This window comes from Brassica rapa, chromosome A07 (genome assembly GCF_000309985.2).
Source record: "Brassica rapa cultivar Chiifu-401-42 chromosome A07, CAAS_Brap_v3.01, whole genome shotgun sequence".
Taxonomy (NCBI): domain Eukaryota; kingdom Viridiplantae; phylum Streptophyta; class Magnoliopsida; order Brassicales; family Brassicaceae; genus Brassica; species Brassica rapa.
In genome coordinates this window covers 1806382-1826235 of record NC_024801.2, presented here as the reverse complement: position 1 = coordinate 1826235, position 19854 = coordinate 1806382, and the positions used below count along the sequence as shown (strand labels likewise).

The 19854-nt window shown below is 37.2% G+C and overlaps 1 protein-coding gene and 1 long non-coding RNA gene across 3 annotated transcripts; one reads left to right on the top strand and one right to left on the bottom strand.

Moving 5' to 3' along the window:
• Positions 1-6718: 6718 nt before the first annotated feature.
• LOC103828396 lies at positions 6719-9613 on the top strand. Of its 2 annotated transcripts, XR_625275.3 has the most exons (3): positions 6719-7443; positions 7542-7626; positions 9212-9613. It is a non-coding gene; the product is annotated as an uncharacterized LOC103828396 (long non-coding RNA). The 2 variants fall into 2 exon arrangements; XR_625274.3 differs by lacking the exon at positions 9212-9613 and having other exon boundaries at positions 6720-7443; positions 7542-8054.
• On the bottom strand, positions 8988-16485 carry LOC103828397 (GATA transcription factor 20). Its single transcript, XM_009104000.3, has 2 exons — positions 9838-16485; positions 8988-9474 (listed from the first exon to the last, which is right to left on the bottom strand). Exons 1-2 carry the CDS (start codon positions 10171-10173, stop codon positions 9208-9210), a joined length of 603 nt encoding a protein of 200 aa, XP_009102248.1. The 5' UTR covers positions 10174-16485; the 3' UTR covers positions 8988-9207.
• Positions 16486-19854: the final 3369 nt, after the last annotated feature.

Below are 19854 nucleotides of genomic sequence, written 5' to 3'. Positions count from 1 at the left end.
TTTTTTTAGGGACAACCTTAAAAACAAAAAATAAATTTTGTTAGTAAAAATTTAAAGTTAAATTAAATGAATATTTAAAAAAATTAAAATTTTAGAAAATTTACCTCCTCGTAAAGCTTATCCACTTCAGGTGTGGATAAGGTGAGGGTAATCCATCGGTGGACTGTTGGGTCAGCTGGGTCTGGCGTTCTTCAACCCGAGCAGCCAAATCGTTGTAGATTTGCTCGGACTTGCCATCTATAAATCGGCCCGCCTTGTTCTTGTGGGTCCTCTCGTAAAGTTGCATAAGAGACGGGAATTCTCCCGTCTCTTTGGCCTAAAAAAACATTTAAGAAAGTTGTTAATTAGAATATATATAAAAATATACTAAAAATTTAATATAATTAAATTTTTAATTACCATTTCCAAACGGACACCGGCGTGGGGTTTTTGGCCCGTAGTGTGAAGCATCGGCCCGTTCCCGTGCTCATCGACTGTGTTACGGGAGTTAGAGCAAGACTGGGCGATTCTAATGGAATCAGGAAGACGCCAATATCGGATGAGGCCATCCCAGACATCCGTGGTGAGCTCAGCGGGTTTGCCACGCTCATACCCCTTCACGATCCAGTCACCCTTCCAGTTGGAGACCGTGTCCAACAAGCGAACTTTCGCCTTCGCTTCAAACTTCTTTCTCACCCTCTCAGTGATCCCCAAGGCCCAATTATATTTTTGCTGTTGGAAAAAATAATTTATAATTAGTTTTTCAGAAAAAAATATATATATAAATAATAAAAAAATTTAAAGATATATATTTAATTAATAGAACTTACAGCGTAAATTTTGAACCACGTCTTTCTGACGTAGTGGGGCGTCATTTTCCAGTTCGGATGTGCCATGGAGAAGTAACCTTTTATCGTATCGGTTACGTCCGATGCAAGACAATTGTCAATCCCCCACCTGAAAAATATAAATTATTTTTTAAAGTTATAAAAGAATTTAAAAAGAATAAAAAAATAATGAAACATACCATAAAGTTCCGTCCGGTCGGTCGGGGTCGATGACTGGTAAACCTTCTCTGCCTGGCAGACGGAGAATGTCCTCTACGGTGTACTGCGAGTAAGGAGCACTCGGAGGCACCATCAAATCGGGATGAATCTCGCCCGCGGGCATCGGAGGTGCCGGCATCGTAGGAGGCACAGGAGGAGGAGGCATCTGGGGAGGCACGTGAAGAACCGATGGTGCACTAGAAGAAGGAGATCCAATGACTCTCTGAGTGTACTGAGTCTCGGGGACAGTCTCCTGACCCGAAGAACCGGGAGCTGAAGAAGACGACGGGTCTAAACGACTACCCGGCTCACCGAACATCTCTCTGTAATGGGCAGTAAGTCTACCTTTTCGAACCTGAGAAAAAAATTTAATTTTTTAAATTTTCGTGAACATATACTTCCCAACATTATCCACCTAATCAACACTAAATAACATAAGATCCGTAAACCTATCTAAATTCCCTATACTAACCACCTAATCTATCCTAAACTAATCAAACTAGAGAGGAATTAGAGAGACTTACCATTGCTACGAATTAGGGAGGAAGTGGAGAGGAAGTAGAGAGGAAAGACGGAGCGAGCTCGCTCGGGATATATATAAGATTACTTGTCCTCGTAAATTCCTCGTAAACTTACGAGGAATTACAGAGGCCCGCGTTTTCAGTTACGACGAAATAGCGACGAAATACAAAGGCCCGCGTTTTCGTTAACGACGTTTTTACGACGAAAAGGGTTACGTGGAATTAACGAGTTAACCAGTTACGAGGAATTAGCGAGCCTTTATTTTCTATAAATACCCACAACTTTCCTTCTCAAACCACACACACAAACTCACAAAACACACCCTATCTCAAATCACACTCCTCACCAAAATACTTTTCAAATTAGAAATATTTGAAAAAAAAAAGAAGAAAAGAAGATATTAGAATTTATGTGGGTGAGACTTAAGTCTCGCCACATATAATTCCAGTATCTTTCTTTTTTTCTTTTTTCTAGTTTTTATACTATGAGGAAGTAGCAAGTCCCGCTTTTCACCAATTTAGAAAATTTGGAAAAAAAAAGAAGAGAAGAAGATATTTGGAACTCATGTGGTCGAGACTTACGTAAGTCTCGCCAAATGTGATTCAAGCATCTTTCTTCTCTTCTTTTTTTTAGTATTTTTAATATTTTCGTCGTAATATCGTCGTTAGTTTACGACTCTTTTACGACGATTTTGGCTTACGTGGAATTAGCGTGCCCCGCTTTTTTAATTTCGTCGTAAAGTCCTCGTGGCCTTACGAGGTGTTTACGACGAAATCATCCTACGTGGAATTAAAGAGTGCCTCCTTCGTCATTTACTTTACGTGGTATTTACGTCAATTTACCTTACGAGGTCTTTACGACGATTCTGTCCTACGTGGAATAAACGAGTGCCACCTTCGTCATTTACTTTACGTGGCATTTACGTCAATTTACTTTACGAGGTCTTTACGACGATTCTGTCCTACGTGGAATAAACGAGGATTACGTCGTACATTCGACGTCAGATTACGAGGAATTAACGAGCAGTACGTTTAAATCCCTAAAATCCGAAACCCCAAACCCCAAAACCCCATATTCCTTATCTTCTACTTCATATATTCCAAACCCCATCTTTATTTTCATTCCAAACCACAATTCCCACATTTACTTATTTATAAAACAAACTCCCACAATTTCTTATTCATAAAACAAACTCCCACATTACCTTATTCATAAAACAAACTCTCACATTACCTTATTCATAAAACAAACTACACAAAATCAAATACATCAATCGGATACATCGACATTCTCGTCATCACTAGAAATATCATCATTTTCATTAAACTCGTCTTCTACAGCTTCGTCTGTGGCATCATCGGTAAGATCTTCGTATTCGTGATTATGCGGATCAATGAGAAGGATGTCATCAACTTCTTGTTCAGGTTCCTCGACTTCATTTATCTGTTCTTCTTGCAATGGTGGTTCTTCTCCACTGATGATTCGTCCTCGAGGTGTAACTTTGATCACTGCTAACCAATTTATACCCGAATCTCTCATCCGAGGGTATGGAAGGAAGCTAACTTGGTCTGCTTGTGAAGCTAAGATGAAAGGCTCGAATTTGTTGTACCGACGTCCACCGTTGACATCAACTACACCAAATTTGTTAGACCGAACACCTCTGTTGACGACGGGGTCGAACCATTCACATTTGAAGATGACGCATTTCAGCTTCAGTATCCCTGGAAATTCGACTTCAATAATCTCCGTCAAGATCCCGTAGAAATCTGTTTCCCCTTTCACACATATTCCATAGTTACTGGTCGCCCGCTGTCTACCATACTCATATGTGTGAAAAGTGTAGCCTCGTGTGAAATACATCTGTGATGTGGTGACCTTTACAAGTGGAGATTGAATTACTTCGTGTAACCACTTAGGATAATCTGCATCGTCGTCATAATCAACCTGCAAAAATAAAGAGAACATTAAAATACAAATCATGTATGAAAAAATAGTTTGAGTTATAATACCTGATTCCGCAACCACTTAATGAAGTGCTGATCTTTCCTTTTGTCTACGTCACTTGTGGATATACCAGGAAATGTTTCTTCGACTTGAGAAACAAATAGGCTGTAAAATTAATCACATTTCATAGGAATGAATCTCTTGCAATTATATAATTAATTATATGTGTTTTGAAGTGTCCATATATGTTACCTTTCAAAATAACGCATCAATGGATCCTCGCAATTGAGTAGAATATAGGTGTGTGCACTATGAGCGTCTTGTTCACTCGACCACCAAACCTCTTTAGACTTCCCACCGAGTCGTCCAATCTGGCTAAAGATGTCTGGAACACCAGCAACTGCATATGTTGGCGCAACTCCACCATCATCATATCTTCTTGGAGCTCTTCTACGGGTACGTACTTTTGACGCAAAGTAGTACGATGTGAAGTGAGAAACTTCTTCCGTCAAACTTCCAGCAATTATAGAACCTTCAACTTTGGCGAGGTTCTTTGCTTTTCCCTTCAAATATTTCATGGCTCGCTCATACTGATACATCCATCCGTAATGTACAGGTCCACGAAGCAATGCTTCATATGGGAGGTGGACAGCTAGATGCTCCATGACGTCAAAAAATCCAGGAGGAAATATCTTCTCCAAGTTGCACAATAAGATGGGAATGTTCTCCTGAAGCTGTTCTACAACTTCTTCTTTAAGAGTGCGTGTGCTCAGATCCCTGAAAAATGCTCCAATGCCTTTTATATTCCAAAAACAATTAAACACATTGTTAGTCGTATATTATTTTGAAAACTAGACCGTTATAAAATTATTGTGATATAAAACACTACGAACCTGCAAGTGCTTCATGTACGTTTGTTGGAAGTAGCTCCGCAAATGCAAAGGGCAGTAGTCGTTGCATAAAGACATGACAATCATGACTCTTCATCCCAGAGAACTTTTGACCCTTTTCAACACATCTAGAGAGATTTGAAACATACCCATCGGGGAACTTCACTTCTGATGCCACCCAGTTGAACAACACCGACTTTTTTTCTGAAGACAGTCTGAATATCGGAACAGGAACTTGTCCATTGCTTTTAATATGTAACTCGCTTCTTGAGCAAATATCCGGCAAGTCCAACCTCGATTTTATGTTGTCTTTTGTCTTCCCTGGGACATTCAATATTGTATTCATGATGTTCTCAAAGAAATTCTTCTCTATATGCATCACATCGAGGTTGTGGCGCAGAAGAAGATCCTTCCAATATGGCAACTCCCAAAATATACTCTTCTTGTGCCAGTTGTGATGAACACCGTAAGAATCAGGCATATTACGAGGGACATGCCAATTACCACCCCAACGAACTGTTTCGTTAGCTCCGTAGTAGTCGATTTGTGCTTCAATTTGTTCTCCAGTTAGATATGGTGGAGAAGTGTCTCTCACAACCCTTTTGTGCCTAAACAAATTCTTGTTTCTTCGGTAAGGATGGCCAATGGGAAGAAATCGACGATGACAATCAAACCAACTTGTCTTCCTACCATTCTTCAGTTGAAACGCATCTGTCGTTCCATTACAATATGGACAAGCTAATCTTCCATGTGTAGTCCATCCAGACAACATCCCATATGCAGGAAAGTCACTTATGGTCCACAAAAGCATAGCTCGCATCGTAAAATTCGTCTTCGTTGAACAGTCATACGTCCTCACCCCTGTTGACCACAAATCCTTCAACTCTTTTATCAGTGGTTGTAGGAAAACATCCAGGACCTTTTTGGATGGTTCGGACCAGGTATCAATATCGTCAAGAATAGCAACTCCCGTTGCATGCACATCTCCGGTGGCAGGTTGTATGGCGTAAGAAAGACTGGCCACAATGAATATTGTCTCCCTGACATTCCGAACGGACTAAATCCATCTGTGCATAATCCGAGATACACATTCCGGCTATTGCTAGCAAAATCCGGATGTACTTTGTTGAAATGTTTCCAGGCTCTTGCATCTGATGGATGAGTCATCTCACCATCCGTCTGAGTATGCTCGGCATGCCATCTCATCTTTGCAGCAGTCTGCTCTGATTGATACAATCTTTTCAATCTGTCTGTAATTGGTAGGTACCACATCCTTTGGTACGGTACCCTATTACGTCCCCGTCCTTGCGGTTTGAATCGTGGCTTCTTGCAGAATCGACATACTTCTAGCTTCTCATCATCTCCCCAATAGATCATGCAGTTGTCGATGCAGACATCTATCATCTCCGAAGGCAACCCAAGACTATAAACTAATTTCTGAATCTCATAATAAGAATCAGCAGACACATTGTCTTCCGGCAAATACTCTTTAAACAAGTCCGCCCATTCGTTCATGCAACTTTCAGGTAGATTGTGATCAGTTTTAATATTCATCATTCTAGCAGCCAACGACAATTTAGAGAGACCTTCTCTACAACCACTGTAAAGTGGTTGATTCGCCGCGTTTAACATTCCGTAAAACTTTTTTGCATCTATATTAGGTTCTTCATCTTCATCATGAGCTACGAATGCATCAGCTACCATATCATGAACCCTATCATAATCTACCATCTCCTCCTGATGGTAACTATGTTCATTATGCAAATGATGATTAACCGGTTCTTCCTGAAAATTGCTATTACTACTACTAGCTTCATTCTGATCATAATTATAACCTTCCCCATGTTGAAACCAGATATAGTAATTTGGCGTGAAACCTCTATTTATTAAATGCTTCCAAACATTTTCACGGTTTGCCAATTTCGAATTGTTGCATTTCCGACAAGGACAGAACATCTTACCACTTTCTTGGGCGAGCGGTGTTGAATCTGCTTGGTGCATAAATGTCTCCAGCCCCGCAAGGTATTCTTTCGTCACTCTCCCGTTAGCATCTCTATGCATATACATCCAATTCCGCAACTCGTAAATAGTCCCAGAGCCAGCCATTTTTTTTCTTTCACGTTTTTTGTTGTTGGTGTGTTTAAAATGATGTTCCAACATCCATATTTATAGAAAATTTCGAATCTGGTAGTTGTAATTTTACTATGAAATTACGACGAAAATTAATTGTATGGCCAAAAAAAAACGTGAGCCACCTACCAAGTTGGTGGATTCAAAATTTCCTCGTTAAGTACACGTAAAATATTTCGTCGTAAAGCACTCGCGAAATTTACGTGGCTTTTACGAGGAAAAACTATTTCCTCGTAAAAGCCACGTCAATTTACATCGTCTTTACGACGAATATTTTTTGTCGTTACCTTACGACGAAATAACGATGCTTTTCTTTCTCAACGTACTTTCCTCGCAAAATCAACGTTTCTTTACGAGGATTATTTTTCCTCGTTAAACTTCCTCGGTAAAGATACGTTTTCTTGTAGTGTCTCTGAAGCCCTAGTTATTTGATTAAGAAATAATCATAGCTCTAGCTTCTCATTAGCTAATCATAAGAGCACCTCCAATGGAGGCTCTTAAGCAAAGGTTCTTTAAGAAAGTCCAAAAAATAAATCAAAAAGAAAAAAAGTGATGATAACCGGTTCTTAAAAGAGAGGTTTTAGAATTGGTAAAAACATGTGTCCTTTTTTTATTGGTTGTGTGTGTCTCTCTCTCTCTTTCTCGCCTCTTTCTCTCTTTCTCGTCTCTTTATCTCTTCTTCATCATGTTTAAACCTCTAACCTTAATTCTCTCTTCTTCATCATGTTTGATTTCATGTGTATTATCTCAATTTAGGGATTGTGATGTTCTGGTTTGGGAATTTAGGTTTTTTCAAATTTGAGAATCATCTAAGAACAGAAACATTCACACTTTTCTTGAGAGAATCATTGGTGGTTTCCCTGAAAATCTTTAAAAAAAGAGACATTTACACTTGCCTCTATAGGATTAACTCTTTCGATCAAGGCACCAAGGTTCGTCTACTTCATTCTCTCTCTTTCTTTGTAATCAAAAATGAAAATATGTAAGCTTTATTTTCTGAGAAAGTTAACGAATTGTATTGAATCTGCAGAAGGTATGGATAGATAAAAGAACCGGTGGTGTTCAAAAGAATACTTCTTTTCTCCCTAATCTATGTGTTGGTTTGAATACCTTAGGTAAGCTATTCGAAACTATACTCTTTTCCTTCTTAATTGGTTTGTTGGTTAGTTTCTCTTCGAAATATATTATCACCTTGTTTCTTTTGGTTGAACTCCTTTGTACAATTAAATTCCGTCGTGTTCTGATCATATTTGTGATATATATGGGAAGGGATTCATTATGATAACATGTTATGCTCTAACATTCATGTTTTTCAGTTAAAGTTAACATTTGTTTGCCTGGTACAATAACAGCACTTCACTTGATGAGTTTTTCGTCTCTTCTTTTGTTGCTGTCTTTGTTTTTGAGAAAACAATGTTATTGTATTGTGTTTGTGTCTTGGTGTTATATATGTGGCATTGTAATGACATTGGTTTTGCTAAGTTTAATGACACAAATCTCTCGTGTTCTTTTATTTTTCTCTTTGAAATTCATTTCAAACTTAATTTTTTTGTTCTTGTGCATTTTAAGAAGATGTTCTACCATTAAAACATCTAATCTTTCTTAAGAACCCATGAGGGGTTTTGTACCATTGGACATCACAAGATATTGCAACTCTAAAAAAAATTTAATTTACAAAATTTTGAAAATTTATAATTAAAATAATGATAAGCATCTATGAGAGGTTCTTACCATTGGAGATGGTCTAACAGAGCATGAAGATGCTGATAAATATCTTGTTCAAAGTTTAAACCTTTTAAATTTTTGACTTTTTCATCATTAGTTTCCCTTTGTGGTAGGCCACCAAAACCTACTAGACTAATCTCAAGTCTACAAGCAATTAGACTAATGGAAACTGGTTTAACTTTATTAAGAGTATTTCTAACAAGCTTTCAAACCTTCAGTTATTTGATGTTTAGGGTTCTCTAACAAATTTTCAATTTTTGAGAGCAGAAATATCAAAATCTTAAAATATTATTTAATTTTTATTATAATTCACATTATTATGTAATTTACATATTGTTTTAGTAATATTAACTTTTGTATCACTTTATTTTACAAATAAAGTTTACTTAAATATTCAACTATATTATTATCTATATGTTATTATTAGTACATAAATATACAAATACGTTAAAACTAAAATTATTACTGTAATAAAAATAATAATATGAAAAATAGGAATATTATGCATATTTGATCAAAAAAAGAATATTATGCATATTTAATTAAATCATTTCATAATTATTTTACGTTTTTCGTATATGTACAAAACAAAATCAAAGTTTCTTGTTGAAATAATGTTTAAAACTTTCATTTTGTAGATCATCTATCAATAAAATAAAGTTTCTTACTTAAAATGCTCTAAAATTGATTAACCCATCGTATACTATGTATATACGGTGAAGGCAACTGGAAACATTATGAAAAGGGTCAATAAAAGAAAAGAAAACAGTACGTATATATATATATATATAACTTTCAAAAATTCATGAAAAGAAAACACAAATAGATAGAGTCGAGGTAACACATAAATAAAAACAAAATAAAATGAATTTGACCAGCCTGATTTACTTTGGGTGATAATCTATGGTATAGGACCTTTCATCATCATCGTCCATGATTAACGGTTCTTCTTGTCTCGCTAATACCTAACATCAGTTCCAGGACAGAAAGGAGGCAGCCGTGGCGTCATCAACGAACGGATATTCCATCTCCGGCGCCGGCGAGAAGTACTGAACTCTTTGTGTGTTCTGATGAGCCCACGACGGCGACGACGAAGGATAGTGATGATGATGATTGTAATAGTTTCCACCAGCCGGAATTTCCGCAGCCGATGAACCACCAACGGAGGTTATTGAGTTTCTGGCGGCTGCACGCCTCTCTTCCTTCTTGAATCGGATTCCACACGCATTGCATAACGACTGCGCCGAATTAAACCATTTGTCACATCGAAATAATTAGTGAAATGTATATACATTGCTGATTTTTATTTAGTCATACAAGATATAGATATGTTATAAGTTGGAGACAAAAATACTAAATGATAGCTTACATCTTTATCATTCTAAAAACAAATTATTTTAGCTATAAACTGAAAACAACCTAGCCCTTTTAAATATTTAATAACAACAAAGATTCATAAAAAAAAAGAATTATAAACCATCCATACTTTTTATGATGTGATAAACAGAATATATAATGCTTGCAACAGTTTTAAAGTTTTGAATAACCAAATTGACGCTTTTGCTTTTATCACAATCTAGATACTTTTATTATTAAATTACCTTGGGTCCTTTTGGTCCGTTTCTCCATAAAGGAGTAGAAGTTGTGTCGCAGCTAGCACAACGGCGAGGTAAGTTGTGATCACCGCCGCCCTTCTTGTACGACGTCGTTTTAGCGCTTCCTCCGTGATAGAAGTAATCACCGGACATGTTAGAACTAACGGAAGAATATCTGCGGTGGTCGTCTAGACGAGTGGACGGTGTTCCAAGTGAAAGAGTGCAATCAACAGAAGTTGATGAAGAGAGACTGTTATAAGAATTATAATCTTGATTGTTTTGGTCGTCATTTTCCAAGGAAAAAAACATGGAGAAATTAGGGTTTGTTTGGTATCCCATCATGAAATAGAGGTTTTGGGTGCGAGAAAATTAGAGATGTGTGTGTTTTTTTTTCTGGTTGCTTTGTGAGTAAGTATAAGGTACAAACTGTGACATGGCTACCTATATATAGATACCCTTTGGAAACTTAACGACAAAAGGGATTGGTATGATCGAATCTATTGTAGTGACGATTACATATTTGTTACTTTATCTAAAGAAAGCAACACTTCTACAATGGATATTCTCAAGGGCTAATCAACTCAATATTTTTTTAATCGAGTTCTTGCCCTTTTGGGTACGGAACAAATTATTCGTAACTCTGTTTTCCACGCGGCCAATATGCTACAGTGGTTACTAGTTAATCTCAAGCTCTCCAGCAATAACAATATACTACGGGTTAAGTAGTGGGAGCACCACTTTTTCAGTTCTTATATTCAAAACTAGATACATGTTTTGTTTAACACTCTTACCTTTTATTTACAGCAAAACAGTTTAACATTCTTGGGGTACAAACTGTTAAGTTTTTGTTTATCATCAACTTCTAACTCAAAACCAATTAAAAATATTTTCAAAAAACAATTAAAATGAATAAATTATTCTTTTATTTTATTTCACTATTTTTCAACAATCGATGTTGGAATTTTATGCTTATGAATGAACATCTGAAACCTGAACAAATATGTAAGATTTTTTTCCTCAACACAAACAAATAACTTTTATATCAATATCAAAATAATTGAGCGGGCCTTGTGATCCTGTGGTAGTGGACGGACCTTGGATGCAAATACATTCCTGGTTCGATCCTCCTACTGCGGAAACTAAGTCACATTGTTCTGCTTACCACAACTGCGGATACGTCCATATGAAAACCCGGGAGATGGTATGTCGTGGGCTGCACCTCCCACCCGGAGATTAGGTATGTATCTTTAATAGACCCGGGTTTAACCTTTTATTTCTTCAAAAAAAAAATATCAAAATAATTAGAGCATCTAAAAAATTTGTGTCATTTCAGTTTTATTGAATACCTTAGAGCATCTCCAATACACACCTCTATAATTTTCTCTAAAATATAGATCTCTATTATAGAGGAAAAAAAATACTCTAATGTATGACTCTATAATAGAATTCCTCTATTTTAAAGGAAAATATAGAGGAAAGTTACTTTTATCTCTATATTTAGAGGTGAAAATAGCATATCTCTATATTTTTTCCTATAAATAGAGGCATACATTGGAACATTTTCACATTTATAATAGAGTTTTTCTATTTTAAGGAAAAATATAGAGATAAAAATAGGAATGGGTTGGAGATGGTCTTAGGAAACAAATTTTTTATTTTTATTTTTTAGGAAACAAGTTTTACTTGTATATAATTTATTGAATGAGTTGTTTCCTTTTATGTTTGTTTCAAATAAAAGTGACAAAACGCAAACTATAAAAGTTTAAACATTCTTAAGCAAGATACAGTGAAATTTGAATGAAGTTAAAGAATTCCAAGTTTAATATTTAATGCCACCAGTAGATATAGTGTCGGGAGAGTTGGTCAAAAGAGGCCCACGTGAATGACAGTGTCACGGTCTTCTAAGGAATTGGTCTCTCTCCGATTACGAAGCTCCTTTCACTCATTGCTCTTTTTAATCATCCGACTCAATCTTTCCGCGGACATCTAAACCAATGAAAGAGTTCAAATGGAAGAGCTTTTTTTATTTTTTTTCCAAATGGAAGAGTTCAAATGGTTGTATTCTTAGAGGGATAAAAATTAGTAGAATTACGAATTTTCGATTTTTATTTTATATATTGAACAAAAATTAGTTGAACTAACCGTTCCTGTAATATTTGAGATCACCATTTGAGTTGAAATTTTTTTTATAAGAATCAACTAATCCACTAAAAAGCTAAAATTGTGACAATATTTTGGAAAATAAATTATTATATTCAATTATGTTCAATTAATTTTACTAATTAGAACCATTTGAACTCAAATATAGCTAATACTACTTATATGAATTTTACAGTTGGTCAGAAAACAAAAGGTGGAAAACAGTATTGAATTGTAACCCAATTTAGTTAATTCTAAAATGACATTTTAAAATCTTAAGATTGATGGTTTATTACAATATTTCTTACACAAATCCAACTCGAAATATGTGATTCATTTGCATACAGTTTATATCTTCTGTGAAATACCATGTATAATTATACTAATAGTTATTTAATTTATAAAAATCACTGAAGTGACGAGTTATTTTTTTTATCATCAACTACAGACTCATACTGACTCTATGAACCACTCCGGAAGATCTTAATCCATGTGAACGACAAACGACGGTTACTTCCTGACACTATGTGCTATGCTATCCGCTCTTGAATTTTGTGTTTTTGGTACATAGATAATTTCAGATCGTGTGAAACTTTGTACTGAAATGTCTAAGTTATTCGAAGGCATTTGCATATTTCTTATAAGTATGTGTATATTTGATGTATTCAAAGCTATCTCAAGAAAATATCCAAAGACCCAATTTATATATTTATTAAAAATTAATTACATTTCTTAAGAGAATAGAAATGGAACCATTTTCAAATGCTCTAGTTGCACATCTTGAAAATAGCAATATCGAGACTTGTTTGTCGTTTTATAAAAGTGTCATTTTCTACTCTCGGAACTGGAAACTAGAACCAAATACTGAGCCTTCTTTAATATAAAGACTAAATATGAGCTTTTGTATGTTAGAAATAAGGAGAACTAGTACTGTTTAAGCTAGGAATGAAAAAAAAAGTGTAAAGATAAAGGGAATTGCGAAGTGAAATTCTTGGCAATGATCAAAAGCAACATCTTGTGTTCTTTCTTTGGCTTGGGGAGCGAGAGATTCAGTTGATCAGTCAAAGAAGCAAACTCTAACTCAAAATATTTTTAAAGCAAAAATCAGAAAGGTACAAAACAACTGGATACACCAAACACTCAATTGCTACTTCTTTTTCTTTATTCTCTTTCCCCTATTTTGGGTTATATACTTCGTTTGTTCCTCTCCTAAAGCAGATGATGTTTTTGCCAAGATAAGAATAATAGTATATATCAACAAGAAGCCTAGAAAAAACTTAACTTGAAAGCAAAATGGCTTAGCGTAAGGTGAACTCCTGAATAATTTGTTCTACTGAAATAGATGTGTGCATATAAATAGATAAACTCTGTAATATCGTAGATTTAACAAAAACAAAACTGTCGCATAATATTTTCATCCATTTCTCCTTTTCTTGTGGCGTACCTCAGAATGTGGACTGGCATATTATATACTTAATTAGTCGGAAATGATATGATCAAATAAAGATCCAAAGAATATCAAAGATTCAATAGAGCTAAAGAGGCAGGCTTTAAGCGAACAAAGAGAATAAAATCAGAGTTGTGATTGGTGAGCTAGTTGTTTGTTCAAGAAGACTGCGGTATTATCAGAGATGTCTCTCTCTTACTTCTCTCTAACACATGCACTTTGTTTCATGGAACAAGAAACCTAAACTATGATTACCCCACTACACTCTAATTGTTTGGCTTTGCCAATAAAATTGATACATAATTTTATTATGTTTTTTTTTCACTAGACAACACGAAACTAAGCTATATATTTTAAAGTTGCATTGTTAAAATCTTGAATAGAAGATTTGGTGTATTGTATAACTCATATAGTCATATGTGTACTAAATGTACAATATGATAAACTTTTATGCAAAAAATAATAATAAGGTGTACTGTATAACTCATATGTGTACTAAATGTACAATATATTTGAATTTTGGAAGTAAAATTAATTACATTAAATTTTGGAAGTAAAATTAGTTGCAATTTGTTTTTTCCTTTAAAAAAGTTGAACAATGTTATTACACATTTGAACGACTTGTGCAGACCTATTACACCCTCCACACCATCACATAAGAAATATGTATTTGTTCTCTGACTACTCACGCTATATGTGGACAATCTTGATTAAAGAAAAGAGTGAGGCTTTTGAAAAATTCAAAAGATTCAAGGTGATTGCTGAACAAGAAACTGAAACCGAGATCAAAACTTTCAAGACGGATAGGAGCGGTGAATTCATATCTCACGAGTTCCAAGATTATTGTGATAAAAACGTCATAAAAAGACACTTAACTGTACCTTATTCTCCTCAGCAGAATGAGGTGGTGGAACGACGAAACCGAACTTTATTGGAGATGATGAGAAGCTTCCTAAAACACATGAGCCTACCAAATTATCTGTGGGGAGAAGCGACTCGACACGCCACTTACCTGATCAATAGGGTTGCGACTAGGTCACTTGAAGGGATGACTCCTTACGAAGCCTTAAGAAGTCGAAATCCAAACCTTAAACACTTAAAAGTGTTTGGATGCGTGTGTTATGCGAGAACAGAAGCTGTAGGGAGAAATAAGCTTGATGATAGACCAAGGGCACTGGTGCACCTAGGAACGGAACCTGGTTCCAAGGCATATCGTTTATTGGATCCAGTAAGCAAACGGATCATGGTTAGTCGGGACGTTCTCTTCCTCGAAGAAAAAGAATGGAATTGGAGTGATCCCGTGACGAATGTAAGACATGATCAGAAAGGAGAGTTTACAGTTGCGTTAAGAGGTTCAAGCAATAGCGGTAGTTCTTCTGCTATCACCTAGAATGATGTAGATATCGGAGATGATCAACTTCATAACGATGGTAACGATCAAAAAGAAGATAGTGGCGATTATCATGAACTAGAAGATGAAGCACAACCCCAACTAAGACAATCGAACAGAGTCACTACAAAACCTATGTATCTTAATGACTATGTATTGGTCACAGAAGCAGAGGGTGAACGATTGTTGATGATCATCAATGACGAACCTTGAGATTTCAACGAAGCTAAAGAAATAAAGTTTTGGGTCAATCGAAAAGAATAAAACTTGGGACCTCGTCGAGCTGCCCACAAGCGTAAAACCTATTGGTCTCAAGTGGATATTCAAAATAAAAAGAAACGCAGACGGTAGCATCAGCAAATACAAAGCGCGGTTAGTAGAAAAAGAATATGTTCAAAAACACAGCATTGACTATGATGAAGTATTCGCTCCGGTAGCTCGTGTTGAGACAATCCGCTTGATCATTGCGCTTGCAGCTTTTAAGTCATGGGAAGTACATCATCTTGATGTTAAAACCGCGTTTCTTCATGGGAAATTAAGAGAAGATGTATTTGTTGCTCAACCAGAAGATTTCATCGTCGCAGGAGAAGAACACAAATTTCATAAACTGAGGAAAGCTCTTTACGGTTTGAAACAAGCCCCTAGGGCATGGAATGCTAAACTAAACAGTATTCTTCGTGGTTTGAGGTTTCACAAGTGTTCTAAGGAGCCTTCATTATACAGAAGAGAAGATAAGGGAGGTCTTCTTGTTGTCGTGGACCTCGTGGTGTATGTAGATGATCTGCTGGTTACAGGATCATCGCTTGAGCTGATATACGAGTTTAAGAAGGACATCTAGAGTAAGTTCGAGATGAGTGATCTCGGGCAGTTAACCTATTATCTGGGAATAGAAGTACATCAGTATAAAGGAGGAATTATGCTGACACAGGCGAGGTATGCACGAAATATACTTGAAGAGGTCGGGTTAAGCGCTTGCAAACTATCACATGTGCCGATGGAATTGAATGTGAATCTGTCAAAAGCACCCGATGAACGAAATATTGATGAAGGCGAGTTTAAGAGAGGAATTGGGTGTCTACGTTATTTACTACATACGCGGCCTGACCTATCATTCAGTGTGGGAGTACTTAGTAGATATATGCAGGAGCCCAAAGAGTCACACCGCGCGGCACTGAAGCAAGTCCTAAGGCATTTACATGGAACATGTGATCTTGGTCTTGTGTTTTCCGGTGGAGGAATTGCGGATTTGGTGGGTTATAGTGATAGCTCACACAATGTTGATAATGATGATGGCAAGAGCACGCTGGGCACGTTTTCTATCTTGATAAAAACCCTATCACTTGGTGTTCTCAGAAGCAAGAGATTGTTGCTCTACATCCTGTGAGGCTGAATTTATGGCAGAAACTAAGGCTGCTAAACAGGCTATTTGGCTCCAAGAACTCCTGGCTGAAGTCGTTGGAAAGGATTGCCAGAAGGTGACTATACGACTTGATAATAAATCTGCAATCACTCTCACAAATAATCATGTGTTTCATGGTAGAAGTAAGCATAGTCATAGAAGGTTCCACTTCATATGAGAATGTGTCGAGAACGAGCAACACTACAAGAAAACACAAGTTTTACGAGGGCAGTTTTCCTCGTTACTTCGTCGTAAAAGCAGTGTTACGACGAATTAGCGAGGAAACCCGTTTCGTCGTTATACGTTTGTCGTAACGCATATATCCTCGCTAATTCGTCGTAAGTTAGCGAGGAAATAATTTCGTCGTAAAAGCGAAGGAGGATATTTCGTCGTAAAGACCACGTAAAGATTCCACGTAATGACGTCGCTAAGTTTCCTCGTAAATACCACGAAAAGCTTTCCTCGTAAAACCCACGTAAATAAATACTCGTAAAATTAACGTAAAGACCTTGAGAGCTTTCCACGTAAAGAAAACGTAAAAACCTTGATAGATTTCCACGTTATTTCCATGTAAATGTTTCCTCGTAAAAACCACGTTAAGCTTCCACGTAAAGAAGCCGCAAAATTAGCTACGAATTTACTTCGTTTCATTATTTTATAGAAATATAAAAAATAATAATTATAAATATAATTTAAATTATTTAAATTATTAATAAAATTAAAATTCTAAAAAAATCAAAACCAAAATATTTTATATATAAATAAGTTTTGAATTCATAATACAATAACCGAAATTAAAAAGAACTAAGGGTGGTCGTTAATTAATCGCCTCGTAGAATTCATCACTCCTCGCCTGAACATCCGCCTCGGCATGTGAGTCGTCGGTCGGTGACTGGCCTGGGATAGGATTTTGTTGTCGCATGGTCCTCAACAAAGTCGCCCATTCCGGATTTGTGGCCGCTACAACGTCCAAGAAGCCCTCGAGTCCACCCATACGAGATCGCAGCTGAGTAGACTCTATACGCAGCTGAGTAGACTCTCTACGCAGCTCTTCGGACTCCCTACGCAGCTGAGAGACTTCCTCATCCCGTCGCTGAACATAAGACGATGTCGCTCTCGGAACATCGTTGACGGAACCAATCCCCAACGTCCGTCCCTTTTTTTTAGGGACAACCTTAAAAACAAAAAATAAATTTTGTTAGTAAAAATTTAAAGTTAAATTAAATGAATATTTAAAAAAATTAAAATTTTAGAAAATTTACCTCCTCGTAAAGCTTATCCACTTCAGGTGTGGATAAGGTGACGGGTAATCCATCGGTGGACTGTTGGGTCAGCTGGGTCTGGCGTTCTTCAACCCGAGCAGCCAAATCGTTGTAGATTTGCTCGGACTTGCCATCTATAAATCGGCCCGCCTTGTTCTTGTGGGTCCTCTCGTAAAGTTGCATAAGAGACGGGAATTCTCCCGTCTCTTTGGCCTAAAAAAACATTTAAGAAAGTTGTTAATTAGAATATATATAAAAATATACTAAAAATTTAATATAATTAAATTTTTAATTACCATTTCCAAACGGACACCGGCGTGGGGTTTTTGGCCCGTAGTGTGAAGCATCGGCCCGTTCCCGTGCTCATCGACTGTGTTACGGGAGTTAGAGCAAGACTGGGCGATTCTAATGGAATCAGGAAGACGCCAATATCGGATGAGGCCATCCCAGACATCCGTGGTGAGCTCAGCGGGTTTGCCACGCTCATACCCCTTCACGATCCAGTCACCCTTCCAGTTGGAGACCGTGTCCAACAAGCGAACTTTCGCCTTCGCTTCAAACTTCTTTCTCACCCTCTCAGTGATCCCCAAGGCCCAATTATATTTTTGCTGTTGGAAAAAATAATTTATAATTAGTTTTTCAGAAAAAATATATATATAAATAATAAAAAAATTTAAAGATATATATTTAATTAATAGAACTTACAGCGTAAATTTTGAACCACGTCTTTCTGACGTAGTGGGGCGTCATTTTCCAGTTCGGATGTGCCATGGAGAAGTAACCTTTTATCGTATCGGTTACGTCCGATGCAAGACAATTGTCAATCCCCCACCTGAAAAATACAAATTTAAAATATAAATTATTTTTTAAAGTTATAAAAGAATTTAAAAAGAATAAAAAAATAATGAAACATACCATAAAGTTCCGTCCGGTCGGTCGGGGTCGATGACTGGTAAACCTTCTCTGCCTGGTAGACGGAGAATGTCCTCTACGGTGTACTGCGAGTAAGGAGCACTCGGAGGCACCATCAAATCGGGATGAATCTCGCCCGCGGGTATCGGAGGTGCCGGCATCGTAGGAGGCACAGGAGGAGGAGGCATCTGGGGAGGCACGTGAAGAACCGATGGTGCACTAGAAGAAGGAGATCCAATGACTCTCTGAGTGTACTGAGTCTCGGGGACAGTCTCCTGACCCGAAGAACCGGGAGCTGAAGAAGACGACGGGTCTAAACGACTTGAAACATACCCATCGGGGAACTTCACTTCTGATGCCACCCAGTTGAACAACACCGACTTTTTTTCTGAAGACAGTCTGAATATCGGAACAGGAACTTGTCCATTGCTTTTAATATGTAACTCGCTTCTTGAGCAAATATCCGGCAAGTCTAACCTCGATTTTATGTTGTCTTTTGTCTTCCCTGGGACATTCAATATTGTATTCATGATGTTCTCAAAGAAATTCTTCTCTATATGCATCACATCGAGGTTGTGTCGCAGAAGAAGATCCTTCCAATATGGCAACTCCCAAAATATACTCTTCTTGTGCCAGTTGTGATGAACACCGTAAGAATCAGGCATATTACGAGGGACATGCCAATTACCACCCCAACGAACTGTTTCGTTAGCTCCGTAGTAGTCGATTTGTGCTTCAATTTGTTCTCCAGTTAGATATGGTGGAGAAGTGTCTCTCACAACCCTTTTGTGCCTAAACAAATTCTTGTTTCTTCGGTAAGGATGGCCAATGGGAAGAAATCGACGATGACAATCAAACCAACTTGTCTTCCTACCATTCTTCAGTTGAAACGCATCTGTCGTTCCATTACAATATGGACAAGCTAATCTTCCATGTGTAGTCCATCCAGACAACATCCCATATGCAGGAAAGTCACTTATGGTCCACAAAAGCATAGCTCGCATCGTAAAATTCGTCTTCGTTGAACAGTCATACGTCCTCACCCCTGTTGACCACAAATCCTTCAACTCTTTTATCAGTGGTTGTAGGAAAACATCCAGGGACCTTTTTGGATGGTTCGGACCAGGTATCAATATCGTCAAGAATAGCAACTCCCGTTGCATGCACATCTCCGGTGGCAGGTTGTATGGCGTAAGAAAGACTGGCCACAATGAATATTGTCTCCCTGACATTCCGAACGGACTAAATCCATCTGTGCATAATCCGAGATACACATTCCGGCTATTGCTAGCAAAATCCGGATGTACTTTGTTGAAATGTTTCCAGGCTCTTGCATCTGATGGATGAGTCATCTCACCATCCGTCTGAGTATGCTCGGCATGCCATCTCATCTTTGCAGCAGTCTGCTCTGATTGATACAATCTTTTCAATCTGTCTGTAATTGGTAGGTACCACATCCTTTGGTACGGTACCC